Source organism: Kwoniella bestiolae, chromosome 1, assembly GCF_000512585.2.
Source record: "Kwoniella bestiolae CBS 10118 chromosome 1, complete sequence".
NCBI lineage: Eukaryota > Fungi > Basidiomycota > Tremellomycetes > Tremellales > Cryptococcaceae > Kwoniella > Kwoniella bestiolae.
The window spans coordinates 7,468,044-7,486,264 of NC_089241.1; the positions used below are offsets into that span (position 1 = coordinate 7,468,044).

The 18,221-nt window shown below is 47.1% G+C and overlaps 5 protein-coding genes across 5 annotated transcripts; 4 read left to right on the plus strand and 1 right to left on the minus strand.

Moving 5' to 3' along the window:
* Positions 1-796: 796 nt before the first annotated feature.
* I302_102806 (uncharacterized protein) lies at positions 797-7,001 on the plus strand (the record flags this gene model as incomplete). Its single annotated transcript, XM_065869564.1, has 25 exons — positions 797-831; positions 885-1,033; positions 1,090-1,218; positions 1,272-1,287; positions 1,352-1,362; positions 1,495-1,624; positions 1,684-1,828; positions 1,887-1,955; positions 2,009-2,119; positions 2,174-2,382; positions 2,443-2,453; positions 2,511-2,526; positions 2,583-2,663; positions 2,718-2,740; positions 2,797-3,068; positions 3,121-3,175; positions 3,228-3,244; positions 3,297-3,798; positions 3,882-4,332; positions 4,385-4,566; positions 4,615-6,215; positions 6,341-6,453; positions 6,534-6,620; positions 6,704-6,809; positions 6,888-7,001. The coding sequence occupies 25 exons, from the start codon at positions 797-799 to the stop codon at positions 6,999-7,001; spliced, it is 4,635 nt and encodes a 1,544-aa protein (XP_065725636.1).
* Positions 7,002-8,180: 1,179 nt separating this feature from the next.
* Positions 8,181-11,592, plus strand: I302_102807 (uncharacterized protein; the record flags this gene model as incomplete). Its single annotated transcript, XM_019188177.1, has 10 exons — positions 8,181-9,698; positions 9,780-9,972; positions 10,042-10,222; positions 10,301-10,467; positions 10,576-10,697; positions 10,790-10,895; positions 10,956-11,118; positions 11,192-11,293; positions 11,385-11,498; positions 11,559-11,592. The coding sequence occupies 10 exons, from the start codon at positions 8,181-8,183 to the stop codon at positions 11,590-11,592; spliced, it is 2,700 nt and encodes an 899-aa protein (XP_019051055.1).
* Positions 11,593-12,330: 738 nt separating this feature from the next.
* On the minus strand, positions 12,331-13,612 carry I302_102808 (ribulose-phosphate 3-epimerase; the record flags this gene model as incomplete). The annotated part of the gene is made up of 5 exons (XM_019188178.1): positions 12,331-12,443; positions 12,687-12,962; positions 13,144-13,326; positions 13,445-13,514; positions 13,577-13,612. 5 exons carry the CDS (start codon positions 13,610-13,612, stop codon positions 12,331-12,333), a joined length of 678 nt encoding a protein of 225 aa, XP_019051056.1.
* Positions 13,613-14,023: 411 nt separating this feature from the next.
* Positions 14,024-16,748, plus strand: I302_102809 (pre-mRNA-splicing ATP-dependent RNA helicase PRP28; the record flags this gene model as incomplete). Its single annotated transcript, XM_019188179.2, has 6 exons — positions 14,024-14,092; positions 14,227-14,410; positions 14,522-15,026; positions 15,205-15,506; positions 15,557-16,665; positions 16,722-16,748. 6 exons carry the CDS (start codon positions 14,024-14,026, stop codon positions 16,746-16,748), a joined length of 2,196 nt encoding a protein of 731 aa, XP_019051057.2.
* Positions 16,749-17,103: 355 nt separating this feature from the next.
* On the plus strand, positions 17,104-18,206 carry I302_102810 (uncharacterized protein; the record flags this gene model as incomplete). Its single annotated transcript, XM_019188180.1, has 2 exons — positions 17,104-17,691; positions 17,844-18,206. 2 exons carry the CDS (start codon positions 17,104-17,106, stop codon positions 18,204-18,206), a joined length of 951 nt encoding a protein of 316 aa, XP_019051058.1.
* Between the last annotated feature and the right edge of the window lie 15 nt (positions 18,207-18,221).

The window sequence follows — 18,221 nt, forward strand, 5'->3', positions numbered from 1 at the left end:
GCACGGACCCAGTCCCATTCCCAGCTAGAAGCTTTGATCGCCTTAGGACTGTGTCAATACATCTAAAACTGGGAGATACAGTAGTGCATACGAGTATAGTAAAGTAAATCACAGTTGACCTGCTTAACAATTGTCGAGTTCATTCCTTAAAACAGATCACTAACGTTTTGAAGGAGCTCCAAACAACTGCCTATATACACGGAATAAAGTTGAGATACTCAGTCTCGCGCGTTTAGTCGAAGCAAAAGGACCAACCCATCCCCAAGTGAGTCGTCGCAGATTCCAAGTCATACCAATGAAAGTGTATATGTAACTGAACTTCAGATCTCCTCTCGTCAGACAGATAGAAGGAGGTATTGGGCAAAGACGTTACTCCGTATGGATTGGGTGATTACGATTGATTGATTAGCGGGACCAAATGCCTACCAAATGCCTACCCACTTGTTCGTAATTGGCCATTACAATTACGATTAGGGAGTATTCGGCGCGACCCCGAGTGGACCTCCACATTTGATTGTACAGTACTAATCTTAGTATGTTGTTGTTGCTCGAGAGAGAGTGTGGGTGATGTTTCCCTAAGTTACATATGTATGAAACTGAGCATTGACCCATTGAGCTACTCACACTCACCTCCAGTACCCTTCCCCTTTCACAAAACCCATCTCTTGTCATCATGGACAGACCACATGTATACTGTGGATAGTCCGTCGAGATAGGCTAGAACCAAACATATCACCAAACCCACTATACTCTGTGCGAGCGATACTCAGCCGGTGCACCACAACAGCTCATCAGGATGTCAGGAGGTGGGAATATCAAGGTAGTAGTCCGGTGCGTCTTCCCTTACATGAGACTCCTCGAGAGATCAGCTAATACTGTGACAGATGCCGTCCGCTCAACTCGCGAGAGTTGGCAAGGGGAGCCAAGGGATTGATCCGGATGGAGGGGAATCAGACTATCTTGGACCCGCCAGAACAGTCTGGACCCACATCAGGTAGAGCAACGGAGAAGAAGCCTATGAATTTTTCCTTTGGTGAGTCGCACGTGTGAGCTTTCCGTGTTGGGTGTTATAGCTGAAGTGGGATATAGATAAGTCATACTGGTCGGCTGGATCTCGAGATGATCCGAAATATGCTTCGCAGCAGACACTGTATGAGGATCTAGGTGTTGAATTGTTAGACCATAGTTTTGAGGGATTCAATACTTGCATCTTTGCTTGTGAGTAGCTTCAGACATACGGACAAGATCTCGGCTGATCTGATAGACCTCAGATGGACAGACGGGAAGGTGAGCTGGCTAGTCAAAGGGTTGAAGAGCGAGCAAGCTAAAAGCAATTGAACACCGGATGTAGCGGTAAGAGTTGTAAGTCTTGCTTGTCTTATCATGCACCAAGGAGAGTATATGCTCATGACTTTTGCAGACTCTATGATGGGATGTAAGCTCTCGCATACTCTTTCATGCGCCAATATCCATCGCTAATTCAATGTCACACAGATGGAGCGGACAAAGGTATTATCCCTTTGACTACCTCGGAGCTGTTCAGGCGGGTAGAACAGCGGTCCGAGAAGGACTCGGCTCTTTCGTACACTGTTGAAGTGTCATATATAGAAATATATAATGAGAAGTGAGCTACCTTCCTTGCCCCTTATATATGCAAACCCGCTTACTTGTTATGTCGCTTAGGGTGCGAGACCTGCTCAATCCGAAGAACAAGGGTAACCTGAAAGTACGAGAACACCCTTCTCTAGGTCCTTACGTGGAAGATCTAAGTAGATTGGTAGTGGAGAATTACAATCAGATGATGACGTTGATGGACGAGGGTAACAAGGTATGTCACCTGTCATGAACAAGGCTTAAATTCCGATTAAGCTGACAGGGTGCTTCAGGCTCGTACAGTCGCGTCAACCAATATGAATGAGACTTCCTCGCGTTCACATGCCGTGTTCACTGTCATCGTGAGCTGTTCCTATAGTGGTCGATTGTATTTTAGCTTACAAAGTCATGCCAGCTTACGCAAAAACGACATGATCCTCAAACGAATATGACTGGGGAGAAAGTGTCCAAGATATCATTGGTAGATCTGGCAGGTAGTGAAAGACAAGCTTCGACGGGTGCGACGGTAAGTAAACCGTCTTCCTCCAAATTACATGCGCTGACCGAAAATACAACGCAGGGAACGAGACTGAAAGAAGGAGCGAATATCAATAAATCTCTTACGACGCTTGGTAAAGTCATCGCTGCACTTGCTCAAGCCAGTGCGGACCATGGAAAAGGAAAGAAGAAAAAGGATGATTTCGTTCCTTACCGGGACTCGGTATTGACTTGGTTATTAAAAGAGAGTTTGGGTGGAAACTCAAAAACTGCTATGATTGCTGCGATCTCGTGAGTCCTTGCGATACTTCCATCGTAGCAAAAGGTTCCTAGCTTATGATCGCTTCATAGCCCTGCTGACTGTGAGTATATATGCTGAGTCGGGAGAGTGTATAGCTAAGATCGTAACCTGGTCGTAGACGAAGAGACTTTGAGGTGAGTATCACGATCAGCGTCCGGAGGCAGCAGCAATGAGATTGACGTTGATACAGTACCTTGCGATATGCCGATGCGGCTAAGAAGATCAAGACCCATGCTGTCGTCAACGAGGATCCAAATGCCAAACTTATCAGGTATGTGGAGCCAAATGATGTGACAAGTGCGTGGCTAACAATGTTGCCAAATAGGGAGCTCAAGGAAGAACTGGAATGTGAGTACCAACGCTCTGATCCCTCATAATATGATATCTGACTTGTCCTGCGGCAGTACTGCGTACTCGTGTATCTAGCGGAGGTGGCATGGACGAAGCTACCTTTGATCCCGATGTCCCACCTGAGCAACAGATCGTCACGTATAAGACCAAGGAAGGTGAAATCAAGAAAGTCACGAAGCTGGAACTGCAAGATCAGCTACAAGCATCCGAGAAGCTTATGGAGAGCTTGAATCTGACTTGGGAAGAGAAGATGGAAAAAACGCAGAAGATACATGTTGAGAGGGAAAAAGCGTTGGAAGAGCTTGGTATTAGTATCGACAAAGACGTAAGTCAGTTGAGCGTGTCAGATCAACGAATTCGAGCTGATCTATTTGCAGATGGTTGGTGTACATGCACCGCAACGACATCCGTCTTTAGTGAACCTGAATGAAGGTGAGCTACATGGTGTGTAGAGAATGGAAACATAGCTGATAAAGTATCTCAGATCCGCTCATGTCAGAGGTGCGTATCACTTTTGCTCAATTAGGTCACCCAGCTGACAGGCTATGCGTAGTGTCTGATATACCAGCTTAAACCTGGACCAACCGTCGCTGGAAGTGTAGACGATAGTAAAGCCCATATCAAACTGTCCGGTGCCTACATACTACCCGAGCACTGTGTATTCACCAACGAGGAAGGCATAGTTACGGTCGAAGCTATGTCCGACGCTCGCACGTTCGTTAATGGGAAAAGAGTACCGCCGAAAGCGCCCATCAAGCTGCAGAATGGCTTCCGAGTGATTTTGGGCGATTTTCACGTCTTCCGGTTCAACGATCCGGCATCTGTGCGAGCTCAACGGAAGAGACTGCAGGGTTCAGCTAGTATCGATAATCTCTCTGGAGTCGCTGGTGGGTTAAGACCGGACTCACCAAGTAGTCGACCTGATGCCGAACTCATGGACTGGACTGCTGCTAGAAGGGAAGTTGCAGATATTGAGAAGCTGGGTGATCACGATCTTGATAGATTGTTCGACGACATTGTGGGTATCTCTGGTGTGATTCCAACGCTGACTAGTTGTAGGTGAAAGTACGGACTCAGCGAAAGAGACCGGAGAGTCGGTATGATGTTTCGGCAGAATTGGAATCTCGCTTGATGACAGCTTCGGAAACGCAAGAATCCCTCGATCCAAGTAGTAATCCTTGGGCTAATGGTCAACTCGCCACTACCATGACATCGAATAGTGTCGGTACACCAGTCGCTCATGATCACGATAAGTCTACAATGGAAGAAGGCTCGGAAGCTGGAACCGAACATCCAATACCGCAGTTTTCACCAATCGTTCCCAGTCAGAAATCATCAGATGCTGCATTACATCAAGAGCACTTAACCAGGCAGCTCAAGACCATGGCCCAGGAAGTGAAACGGATCCGATCTCAGGCTGCTGCTGCTCGAGTATTGGAGCAAAGTTCGGTTGAACCTGCTAATTGGACTTCCAGAGAGTTGAGGCTGGTGCAAAGTGCTGTGCAGCAATGGAAACGGTTGAGATTGTTTTCAATGGCGGAGGAGATCCTCGCGGGAGCTGTTAGCATGAGGGAGGCGAACGTCATGGCGTGAGTAAAAGATTCTCCGAGTCAATGACAACGAAGCTGACAGACAACTCAGGAGAGAGATGGGAAAAAGAGTGTCTTACAACTTCCTCGTCGTCGACAGCGCTGTTGCTTCGCCTTCATCTTCCCTTGACAAAACGAGCGGGATAGTTGAATTTGAGGACGTGTCAGATACTGTGATCTCCGGTGCTGCAGGACCAGCAGTAGTAGTCAAGGTCATCGACAGGGAAGCGCAAGGTGAGTTCCCAGCGTCTGGTCCACTTTCATCGGCTGATACCCGTTCAGCGATCTACACGTGGGATCTGCACAAATTCCAACAACAGCTGAACAAGATGAAACGAGCACTTGCGCTGAAAGAGAACCCTAATCACTCTGTTCACTTTCGAGTGGACGGTACTTTCACTGACACACTCGCGCCCTCCTACTCGTTCATCGGATCTGCCAAAGCACCTCTTCGACTACTGTCAAATCAACTGTCATATACCGCTACTATACCCATCCTATGTCAATATACGATGGAAGCGATTGGCTCTTGCAGAGTGAACTTCAAATCCACCTCTCCAGCGTCATCTGGTGTCGCTACTCCCGAATCTGCTTGGACACCGTTAGACAACGTTTTGACAGTTGGGAACAAGCTTACTTTCACCATCACCATTGACGGAGTGAAAGGTCTTTCTTCGGTAGATTACGCTTCGATCCATACGCAGACCCGCCTATCATCATTGGTCGGATCTAGTGTCGTATCCGAAGATATTTCCGCTTCTCTACCTATCGATCTTGATAAGTCGTCTGTCGCCCATCTCAACCTCAAGCGGACAATCTCGGTGATTTTGACGGACGAAATGATCCAGCATATCCAAAACAGCTATGCAACGATCGAATTCTTCGCGAAAATCCGCACAGATTACCTGGACAGGCTAGAAAGGTGGGACAAAGCTAGAGAAGTTAGTCCTCCCAGCTCGACACCTGGTACACCAAGAAAAACAGACGAGGCGAATCCTGCCATGCGAAGATGCGAGACGGACTTTGTGGGACAGGAGCATCATGATGTTCTGGCTTCTATCGAGATTAAGGAATTAGCCTCGAATGGCGAGTATGTGCCCTGTGAAGTATTCGATGATATACTCCAACTTCATCAAGGCCTTCAACGTCGATTACACATCAGACTCACTCATTCTTCGGGCAAAGCGTTCCCTTGGAAAAGCTTACAACACGTCAGTACGAGTGATGTTCGAGTGGTGGATAAAGGGAATGTATCAAGTGTTGGTAAATCCCATGTGGAGATGAGGTTAAATCACCAAGATATTGAATATTCACCGGATGGAACGTCGATATTGGAAGGTACAGGCGTATGGGACACCTCGTCTCATGGGTGTAAACAACTTGATCGGCGTACGCCCTCTGACCAACACCTGCTCCTCAAGTTGACTTTTCTGGTAGATGTGGAAACGTTAGATGAACCTGCGATCTTACAGATGAATTTGAAGATCAAAATACTGGGAAGGGATTCAAGGAGATCATCTATCTTCTCTACAATATTCCAGTCGACTAAGATATACAATTCTGTCACTTCCATCTTCGCAATTGACCTGACGCCGCCTATAGCCAGGTCTACAGACGATTTATGGAGGCTCGATACGTCCAAGAAACACGTCAAGGGCGAGGAGGTGCTTAGGGGTGATTGGAAGCCTAGGAGTCTGAGCTTGATAGAGGACTTTATGAAGATGCAGAAGACTAGTAGGAATCTGGCGGACGTACAGGCTACGAAGGCTGTGCTGGAATTGGTAGGCGAGGCTGAAGGGAAAGAGATGGATGAGGAGGAGAGGCGGGAGGTGATGAAGAGGTGTTCGGGATCGTGGAGGATGGAGATGGATCAGAGGGTTATTGTGAGTTGCTGGACTACCATACCCCCTTTTCCATTTCGGCAATCCTTTTTGTATTGTTGGAACATCCTGCGAAGCCCAGTATGATAGATGATATGGGTAGAGCTGACGATACGAGATATTGTTAGATCAATGTCAAACGCGAATCCCCAGAGGAGGAGGCTGTTGCTCGGAAATTGAGGAGGATGTTACCTGATCTGGAACCGAAGTTGGTACCCACCGTTAAATTGCAACCTAAGGTGTGAGTGCTTGTTAGCTCGGCACTTCCCTTGCTGTTGATTGCTGTTGATGGAGGATAGTGAACTGATGGATGTGCTTTAGTGAAACGATCATCAAGAGTGGGGCTTTGATGTTATTGAGAGATTCTCAGAATAATCAATGGACTAAATTGATTTTCGTATTGAGGAGGTGAGCTATTATGTCTCTGACTTCAGCTGCGAAGTTGTATTTGAGATATGTTAATCATGGCTGATGACAAATTGTCTATCAAGGCCATATCTGCATATACATGAGACACCCAATTCGAGGGAGATGCAGATTATCAATCTATCAAAGGCGAATGTAACGCCCAATCCGGATGTGGAGATGCTTCTTGGTGTGAGTGCTTGCTACATCATCATCATCGTGTATCCCCAAATCTGGGGGATGATAGCTGATTGACTTGTTTTGTGGTAGCGGAAGAATGCTTTTACGATTTTCACGCCTACTAACTCTTATATACTGCAGGCTGTATCGGAGAAGGATATGAGGGATTGGATTGGGGTGATTGGAACGACTAGTGAGCTGTGAAGACTATCATCATTGCTATTACATAGGAGGGTGTTTCGTTTGTAAGAACTTGGATGGGGTTAGCATACATATACCTTGCATAGTTATCTCTTATTTATATATCTTGTTTTGGAGCAGTATCATCTAATGACCTTTACGAACGGAATGAATGTTTGATGGGATGATGCATCACCATGTGCCTTTGTAGAAAGTAGGCTAAAATGCTTTGGGTGACATGATGAAACGCTTGGATCGTCTACTATATTATACTGTTCGCCACTTGTTTGCAGGTCAAGGGTCTCATGGAGAAAGAACAATAAGATCAAAGGTGAATTGGTGAATCGTATCTGCGGATTTGTCTATCGGTGCTGTGTGTTACACAGTTGGAAATGGGATTAAGGGGGAATATAAGCTCAGAAAATACGGAGTAAGTAAAGAGGGGTAGGGAATTAGAAAGGAAGGATACGAGTCTGGTCTACGTAGGAGTTTCTGATTCTAACTTGTACTGTCGCTCTATCTTACTGTATGTGCAAGTGCAGCGTACGGAGCTTGCCCTTTCTTCTTTCGTCTTGTAAATCTCCTTGGGGTTAAGGGAATGACAGAATGACCATGATTTACTGAGCAAGATGGATGGAGACTTGGAGAAGGCTGTTCTGAACTGGAAGATTAACATGTTTGATCTGTTATAGCTGTGATTCTCCTCCAAGGAAGGGATCATACATGATATATTGGGTGTATGATCTGAGCTATCTAGAGGGTTGGATAATGCGGAGAAAGGGGGAAAAGGGGTAGAAGGACGTGCCATGTCAATGATGCTACTCATAGTTTCTATCAAGAGACATACCTCGGTAGGGAGGATCGTTATTCATATGTAGCCTTGCATATCTATATATCTGTTTTGCTCTTTCATATGAAGTAAGATAGATATAAATCCAATTATACGAATGAGAATATACCTGCTGCTTGTAATTTGCAATCAAAGAGAAGTCATAGTAGTGAACATAGCCAATATAACGGTAACATCATAAACCCGCGTCAACTGCTGCTACTATCACCACCATACCACCACCCAATACCACCACCCACCTCATCATCGATACTCCCCCCCCCCCCTCTCTCAATAATTCATCCACCATATCGTCTCTACTTTCAACACCAGCTCAACCCCCTTCTCCCCTCATATCACCCTCAATCGGTCTCATGAGCAGACATCATCAGCAACACTTGTCTTCTCCCATATACCACCAAACCCAAAATCACAACCCGTTAAATAGTACCACCACTACCACTGTACCAAATACTCAGCCTCAATTCGATAATTACGACCGATCACTTCTCTCACCTCCCCACACTGCTTCTTCTTCTTCTGCTCATACAAGAGAATCATATTACCAAGATCACCCTACCGCTCATATACCAAGTATACTTCCACCAAGAGCACCGTCGCTGTTCCAGCCTCCTCCCCCGAGAGAGGATACAGGATACCGATTAGAAAGCAGGGGTAGGATACCTGCTATACGTATACCTCCTGTCCCTTATAGGAAGAACAGCAATACAAACTCTTTATCTGGAATCATATCGGAATCATCAAGATCGCCTTACGAACAACCCCCACCACTCTTACCGCCCATCCAAGGATCATCGTCAGGTGGGATCGGGTTAATACAGGATTCCACAAGATATCACTCGTTCGGTCAGCCCCAACCTAGTCCCTCTGCCCTTTCGCATTCCCACTCCCACTCGCATTCCAGATCACCATACCCAGGTCATTTCTACACCAATCCCCTATCAGCCAGTTCAAGCTCTGCGAGTTACTCGATAGAAAGGGGACTACGTTCACCCCATCCGCCTTTGACTGCTGGATTATTGCACCAATCGCAATCGCATCTCTGGCCCCATCATACTCTACCACCACCACTAGGCTCATCCCCTCACGCACATACTCATTCGAGATCACCTCAGGATCATCTCCGTCGCGATTCCCTGGGAGGCAGTAGTAATCCGATTTACTATAGTGCTGATCTACCCAGTGTACCTGGACCTTCTACTTCTGCATTACCACCACCAACCCAAACTTATCGTGCATCTCCCTCTCAACTCCAATACGACTCCAACACAAACACGCCGTATCTCCCATCTACCCACTCGGTATCTTATTCCAGCGGATATAACAGACAATCGTCGCCTGTACAAATCCCACCTCCCTTACATTTCAAATACTCTGCTTCTCCTCCTCCACATCTGCCTGCTCAAGCACTATTACCTGGAGAATATAACCTCAACACGATGCCGCCCCGTAAGAAAGCTACTGGAGACACTTCCACCACTACCACCCCGCGGACCATGTCCTCTGCGACTGGTATAGGCGGGTCTGGATCGGTCTCCAGGAGCGGTAGGAAGGGTGTGAATGGGAAGGGATGGACTATGGAACATACCTACGATTCGGTCGGACAGAAGAAGGAAATTATAGTTATTGATGATTCTCAATCTCCCATGATCACCCAGCAGCCTCAGACTATACGAAAGAGGACGAGAGCTCAGGTCGCGGCTGAACAGGCTCAGGCGCAGGCGATGGAACAGGCCCAACATGGGATATATAATGGTCATTTGAACGGGAATGGATCGACGACGAGTCTCAATTCGTCGACGAAGAAGAGGAAGGTGGATGAGGGTAGCGAACATGGTAGTGCTAAGAAAGCGAAGGGGAAGTTGGCAAGTGTGAGTAGACTCCTCCCGCTCTGGCAATCATCTCCAACAGGTGAAGGTGGACAGGACTGATGAATTGTGTTTGACGCGCAGACCGCTACTTCCGCTTCTGTTCAGGCTACAGGCCAGTCGTATGCCCATCAGCAATATGCGACTCAACAGAAGGCACAAGTACAGAAGACACAGGCTGCCCCTCCTGCTCCGCCTGGTCAACCCTCGCAGCCTCCTTGGGACGATGCGGAGGGTCATTATATTGTGAAACCGGATGATGTGATAGGTGGTCGGTGTGAGTGCACCTCTCCCTGTTAACAAATTTCCGATCTGTGAATGATGCTGATGGGACGATATATTGCAGACAAAATCGTGCGTCTCTTGGGTCAAGGTACTTTTGGTAAAGTAGTCGAAGCAAGGCATATCGAAACTCGGAGGAAGGTAGCTATCAAAGTGATCAGAGCAGTACAGAAGTATCGAGATGCGAGTAAAATCGAGATAAGGGTGTTGGAGACGCTGAAGAAGAACGACCCGAGGAATGAAAAGTGAGTAACTGCTCTATCACATTCGTTCTGTCTTCTAACGATCAGAGAGAATGCTAATAATGGTGGGATCGCGTTTAGCAAATGTATCCACCTGGACGAATACTTTGATTTCCGTAATCACCCTTGTTTGGTCTCCGAGCTATACGGGATGAGCGTGTTCGACTTCTTGAAGCAGAATAGCTTCCAGCCGTTCCCTGAGAAACATATACAGGACTTTGCGAGGAGTTTGCTGAGGAGTGTAGCTTGTGAGTTGCATTTTCTGCTGGTCCGGGTCAAGTGCCCCCAATCAGCCCGATATCATTAGCAAGACTGCAGCTGAGACCAATTGCTGATCCTTTCGTTTCATCTTATAGTCCTTCATACACTCAAACTTGTACATACCGATCTGAAGCCTGAGAACATCCTTCTATGCTCGAATGAGTCGAGGTTGGTGGGACCTAGAGTGAAAAACTCAAAGGCAAAGTCTGTTCTACGGGTGAGTGCATCTTTACACTCATACTCTCTCCATTTATCAATGTCCTAGAATTCACGAGAGCAAGAGCTAATTCAATTTTGCTGATTCCATAGAACACCGAAATACGGTTAATCGATTTTGGATCAGCCACGTTCGAAAACGAGTATCACAGTTCCGTAGTCAGTACGAGACATTATCGTGCGCCTGAGATCATACTAGGTGAGTTTAGCTACTGGAAAAGAGAGGATCTGAACGGTTCAGCTGATGGTACTTTTGTAGGATTACCATGGTCGTACCCCTGCGATATGTTCTCGATAGGATGTATCCTAGTTGAATTCTATACTGGAGATGCGCTCTTCCAGACGCACGACAATCTCGAACATCTAGCTATGATGGAGGTCGTTATGGGTAAATTTAGTCAGAGGATGATTGAGAAGGGAAGGTGGGTTTTCATTTCTTTGATACTTGGCTGGAGCGAGAGATCGGAATACTGATTGTACGGATGAACGGCGTAGACACAAGAAACCAGAGTTCTTTAGAGGTCCGAAGATTGATTTTCCCAATGCTACGGTTTCGAAGGCTAGTAGGAAGTATGTGAAGAATATGAGGAGTTTGAAGTGAGTGCTGATTATCCTCTCCAGATCTTGACTCTAACATACACTCTTGTGAAAGCATGGTTTCTTGGACTGATTCGATTTATTCTTACAGGGACATAATAGCACCTACGAACAAACATCAGCATCAATTTCTGGATCTCTGTTTGAGATTGCTAGATCATGATCCCGATGTGAGATTGAAAGTGCAAGATGCATTACGGCATCCGTGAGTTATGCTTCTTCTCTCTGAGAGGATGATCTCTGATATCTGGATTTTACGATATAGATATTTGAGGGAACCCATTCCTGAACCAGCATAAGCATTAGAACTTTGATTCAATCGGCCATATCTATATGGGATCACATCTTAGTGGAAGAGCCAATCAATAATGGTAAGTCTGCTTCATCCTTCATCCTTCTCTGCACGAGCGAAAAACTGATGATCTCTGAATTATCCAGTTCTATCTCGTCTGCATACGTCCTCCATCGTCAAAATAATGTACCTATCTGCTTTTTGGTCTTTCCGCATCACACGTAGTGATCCCCTTTTTTCTTCTTGAATAGCATGTCTTTCTGTTTTTCTTCGTTTTCACATTACATTGGGTATAAGTTGAGTCGTCGCTATTCATATGTACCGATATAAGATCGCTTTCTTCTTCTGCGTGAAGTCGTTCTCATATAGATTATCATCATCTGATGTCCAATCAATTTCAATCTCCGATGTCCGCTGTGCTCTGTTTTATTATATCATATGGATAAATGAATGAATCAATGAATGAATGAAGATAGCTCTGAATGTGCTTTCAGCTGGTCATTGCGGTCTAACGTTGCTTCTTTTCCTGAAATTTAGTGAGAAGGTACGGATCATCTTCCTCGCTCTCTATTCTGGTTCTGCAACAAGAACCTCGGCCGACTCATCTGATCGTACTGTTCCTATAGGTTAAACGACCCGATCCGATGCGAAGTCACAGGACATGATTGCTGAATGCTTTCATCATGATACCATCTCTATAACGCTACATTATCGACTTCTCCCATCCTACGTCCTTCTCAAACGGTTACTTCTTCTGCTCGGCGATGACTTGATCGACCGTCGATCTCATCTCCTGGATGGTCTTTTTGGGATCTTCGGCTCCGAAGATTGCCGTTCCAGCTACAAGGACGTTTGAGCCTGGGATTGAAGCAGAGGTTTCAGCTATGTATGCTTCTGATAGGACGACTACTCCTTCGCTGCCTCACCCACTCGTCTGCCCAATACGATGAGCTCTGCCTCCCTCGGAGAGTACGATATGGACGAGATAAGATTTCTCCATCCCATCATCTCACTTCATTGACGAGAGAAGTACCACAGGCTCACGCGGTCCCGTTATCCACTCCAACCCTTATACCTTCGCTCAGAATAAAAGTAACTCACCAGCCCTAGCACACTGACAAGCATTCCCCGACCCCACCCCACCATCCACCTGGATATTCTTCCCTGGGAACCTCTCTCGGAGCTCCTTAACCTTCTCCAAACATTCAGGCATGAACTTCTGACCACCGTGGCCTGGTCGGACGGTCATGACTAGTAACATGTCGACGGCGTTTCCGAGGGATTCGGTGATGACGCTGGCGGGAGTTTCGGGGGATATGGCGAGGCCTACGAGCATGTCATGTTGCTTGATTAGGGAGATGACACCCTCTGGGTCGGCTGTGGGTGTGAATATTGATAATGACGGGGTAGACAGGTGAGAGGATAGGGTGATACGTTGTATGAGAGATAGCATCAGGTCGAGAGTACGGGTTATAGAATCCGAAGAGGTGGGTCACACCAAAGTCAGCCCGTCGTATGCGTACATGAATAACAAGTGATTCTGCATTATCACACTCACACGTAGCCTCATAATGGAAGGTATAACTCTTCCCACCGGCTTTAGCTACCTCCGGTACCCATTTGGCAGGATCTGCTACCATCATGTGACAGTCCATGAATATCTCTGGCACGTTCTTCTTGACCCATGTTAGAATGGGCGCACCCATCGTTATGTTGGGGACAAAGTTACCGTCCATCACGTCTGTGTGACAGTGAGGTCAGCCACTATTCTGACTGGACTTCGTATTTCTAGTGCTCGTGTATGGTGATGGGAGAGGATAGGGAGGACTACCTCTAATAAGGGAGAAGAGGTCACCCACCCATGTGTAACCAGTCGCATCCATTGTCGATCATTCGTTGACATTCGGATGAAAGTTTCGATAGGTCACTCTGGGTTGGATGATGATGTTAGCTACTCCTGTTCTTTCTTGTTCGGGCAAGTGGAAGCTCACAGCAAGGACCGAGGGGGAGATGATGCACTTTGACATTGTGGATGTTCGTGTTTGTGTTTTGAGATGTCTGTTTAGGAGCGAAGCGTATCGTAGAAAAGCTATGAGATGAGTGCATGAAAGTCTCAACAATTCATTTCCTGTCATTCTCGTTCTCACTCTCTCCAATCGTCATCATCATCAAGGACTAGAGGAATCTCGGACCGACGGAAGCAGGCGCACGTGCCGTCTCTCATGCTGATTATCCTCAAGTACGGGTTTAATGTATTTTATCCCAAATATTCCATACCATATGTCCACGCGACACCCATTGTTTTGCCACCGACAACGACAAGTCAACTCAATAGTGGATGATATTGGCATCGTTGTATCTAGTCTTCTCTCGTTCAATCATCTCAATACCTCCATAGAAGTACCTTGACCACACCCCATCTCTTGCGAAGAACCACTATGGCAGGTCCACTTTCCGTAGACGAGATTCTAGCGAAACAAAAGGCAGAGAAGGAGGCAGCTTCAAAGGTATGTTAACTCTCGCTTATCCACTTCGTCCAACCCCATCTCATCTCATCTACTAATCCGCTTACGCTGCCTGTCTTCGCATATCTCTTCGACGGTGATAGTCCGACTGACCTTGAGATGCATTTTTCCTCCAGCCGAAATTCCTGTCAAAAGCCGACCGAGCGAAATTGGCATTGGAAAAGCGACAAGCTGAAGTACAGACTCAGCAGGAGAGGGAGGAGGCCGAGCGCAAGCAGCGTGTGGAATTTGAGCGTGCTGCTGAGGAGGAGAGGAGGAGGGCGGACGCTGCTAGGTATGGTGCGGACAATAGGGGATCATGTGAGTATGGTCCTCGCTTCCGATGTCTCATCTAATTTACCTAGGCCAAGTATACCGCTTGTTTTGTCAATGTATCACTAAGGAGGAAACATTGCTAATACACGCCCCCAGACGACCGCTTCGGACGACAGGAGTATGGTCGACCCGACCCACGATACACCAACGGCCACGCTCACGCCGCTCCCCGCGCGAACGTACCTACCGGTCCTAGAGGTAATGCTCCCCCCTCCGGACCAAGGGGAATGAAAGATTCCGCAACACCCCTACCATACGGTAACGGTCATTCCACCGGTCCCTCAACTCCCAAAGCGTCCTCTTCCACCCCTGGACCAAATTCGCCCGGCGACGTGGCGCTACCTACAGATATCGAACTCAATGCATTGAAAGCTAGGTACTTGGGACAAAAGGTAGATGGGAAGAAACCCAGGTTAAGAAAAGCGAATGATAAGAAGGTGGTATTTGACTGGAATGAGGGGGATGATACCACTATCAATGAACGGGGTACATGGACGATGGAAGTTAAGCAGAAGGGTCCTGGGGGAGCTATGTTTGGTGGGAGGTTGGCTGGGTTCGATGAAGGGGGAGTTAGGAGGGGTCAACAGGCTTTTGCCGATAAGTGAGTGGTCTGGGTCATTTCTGTTTTCTCTTCATATCATCGGTTTCTTGTTCCATTTTGGGGATTACATACTTCGCTATGTTCCCTTCTTCCAAACCCGCGTTTTACCTCAATTCGGTTTCATTTGAGACAAGACTAAGGTGCAAAGAATGGCACTGATATCGAATCCACTCACTAGCCACGCGGACGCGCTAGAACGTCGTCGAGCAGGTAAAGGCTCCAATGACGATCGACACTGGTCCGAGAAACCTTTAGAAGAGATGAAAGATCGTGATTGGCGTATCTTCCGAGAAGATTTCGCTATAGCCGCTAGAGGTGGTGCCATCCCTGTACCTCTACGTTCGTGGAGAGAATCCAATATACCGCTCAATATTCTGGATATAATCGACGAGATAGGATATAAAGAACCTTCGCCGATCCAAAGGCAGGCTATACCTATCGGTATGCAGAATAGAGATTTGATTGGTATTGCTAAGACTGGTGAGTATTACACCGTTTTGTCACAGGCATGCGCTGATTTACGTTTTTAGGTTCCGGTAAAACCGCCGCTTTTGTCATCCCCATGCTCGACTACATTGGCCATCTTCCACCTTTCAATGATGAGAATCGACATAAAGGTCCCTACGCTCTGATCATGGCTCCGACCCGAGAACTGGCTCAACAGATCGAGCAAGAAGCGGCTAGATTCGCCAAGCCTCTAGGATACAATTGTGTCTCTATTGTTGGTGGTCGTTCAGTCGAAGAGCAGCAGTTCAACCTTCGAAATGGTGCCGAAATCATCATCGCTACTCCCGGTCGACTAAAAGACATGATCGACAAGTCCATGTTGGTCATGTCGCAGTGTCGATACGTGGTCATGGATGAAGCCGATAGAATGGTCGATCTAGGTTTCGAACTGGATCTCAACTTTATCTTGGATGCTATGCCCGCTACCTTCATCAAGCCGGATGATGCTGAAATCAACCATGCTCTGAAATCTGGTGAATGGCAAGGATGGAGAGTCACCACCCTATTCTCCGCTACCATGCCTCCTGCCGTCGAAAGATTGGCTCGGAAGTACCTCAGAAAACCAGCAACAGTCACAATTGGTAATGCCGGTGAAGCTGTCGACACCGTCGAACAACGAGTAGAATTCGTTCACGGTGGAGAAGAAAAGAGGAAATCCAGATTGATCGAGATACTACGAACCATCGGCTTACCACCTCCTATCATCATCTTCGTCAACCAGAAGAAGACCGCTGATATGGTACTTCGATATGTCCAACAAGCAGGAATGAGTGGTGTCTCCCTTCATTCGGGTAAAACGCAAGAACAGCGAGAAAGTTCCCTTCAAGCACTACGTGATGGTCATGTTTCTGTGCTGGTAGCCACGGATTTAGCTGGTAGAGGTATCGACGTACCGGATGTCTCGCTGGTTATCAATTGGCAAATGTCAGATACGATTGAGAAGTACGTTCATAGAATTGGACGAACGGGTCGAGCTGGGAAGAATGGTCTGGCCATCACGTTCCTTACCAACGACGATGATGAGGTGATGTATGATTTGAGGGCCGAGGTGGAGAAGTCGAAGAGGTCGAAGATGAATCCTGAGTTGGCGAGGCATGAGGCGGCGAAGACCAAGGTTACGAGGGAGATGAAGGTGAGTAAGGTTATGTGACTTGTGGGATTGAGCTGATTTGTTTGATTTGACTGTAGCGAAAGAGAGATGATAATGACGAGTAGGTTGATTGAGCTTAGTGACAAGATCAGAGATGGTATTCTTCCTTACAATGGTATATCTGCTATACGGAATATGTATTTTCACTATCGTTCATAACTATCTACATGCATGTGGTTATGTTATCTCGGTCATTGACCATGTGTTGTATCCGGTTACTTGGTTACTCGGTTTCATGATTTCATGATTTAGCGCGATTTCTACTATTGTTCGATGGTTCCGTGCATACCATACATCAACGTCTACGTTGCTTTGGTTCGTATATCTTGTAAAAATTCTTAGTTATCCACAGCACCACATCGACATTTCTACTACAGAAGCTACATCTCGAAGGCTCAAGGAAGCCCATAAATACGTGACATGCCAGACTCACTCGAAACGGCCGCTCTGAACGGCTCATTATTCACCTTTGACGACTCGCCCCCATCTCCCGCACGCTCCAACTCGTCCGCTTCGTTGTTGAATACCGATGACGAGCTAGGATCAGACCTGGACGATGGGCCCTCTTCCAGTAAAATAGGTCAACGAGGAGATATCTCTGGCCGAGGGGTACCGCAGGTGAATAGTCAGGTAGAGCATGATGGACCGCAGACTGGACCCAAGGGGGTAATATCGGATCGCAAAGCACATTCGACCATTCAACAACAGCGGAAAGACAGGGAACTGCAAGATAGAGTAATGGAGCAGAATCGAAACGCCATAGTGGGATTGACGGTACATGAGGAAGATCGATTGCGGAAACAGCAGGAAGAGGAGAGGGAGCTGGACGAATGGAGAAGGAGAAGGAAAGAACAGCTCATGAGGAAATCCGAGGGCGATTCGGAAGAGGAAGAGATAGGGGGACGGAGGGAGAGTGTGAAGCGGGGGGGAGTAAGGGAATTGGATAAGAACACGTTTCTGGATGGCGTGGAGAGGGTCGGGTGGGTCGTGGTGCTGATTTATGAGCCTGTGAGTTGCGCTTCATCTCGTACTATGCGTTTCATCTCTTTCGGATAAACCATGTATTCACATGTTTACGATAATATCGTGGTATATGACGTGACTGCATAATGAATGCTTCGATTATCATATATACAGAGAACTGACTTGTTTATCCCTAGGAAATACCCCGCTGCGTATCACTTATAGCCTCCTTGCTGCATCTCGCACTCAACCTCCCTTCCCCCTCGACGCTATCAATACCGATAACTCTATTCAAAGCACGCGCTACATCCCTTCAATTCTCCCTCCTCCCTCCTACGTCCTCATCCACAGTACAGTACGAAGATGAAGATCCAGTAGGAAGACCCGATCCAGACGTACTGCCTACGATGTTAGTATATAAGAATGGCGAGCTGGAGAAGAATTGGGTGAGGGTGGATTGGGAGGTGGATGAGGGCGGGGTGGAGGGCCTGTTGAGGAGAGAGGGGATATTACCGACTGTTGGGCGGATGGGAGGTGGGGTAAATAGGAGGAGTACTTGATGGACGATCAGGGGG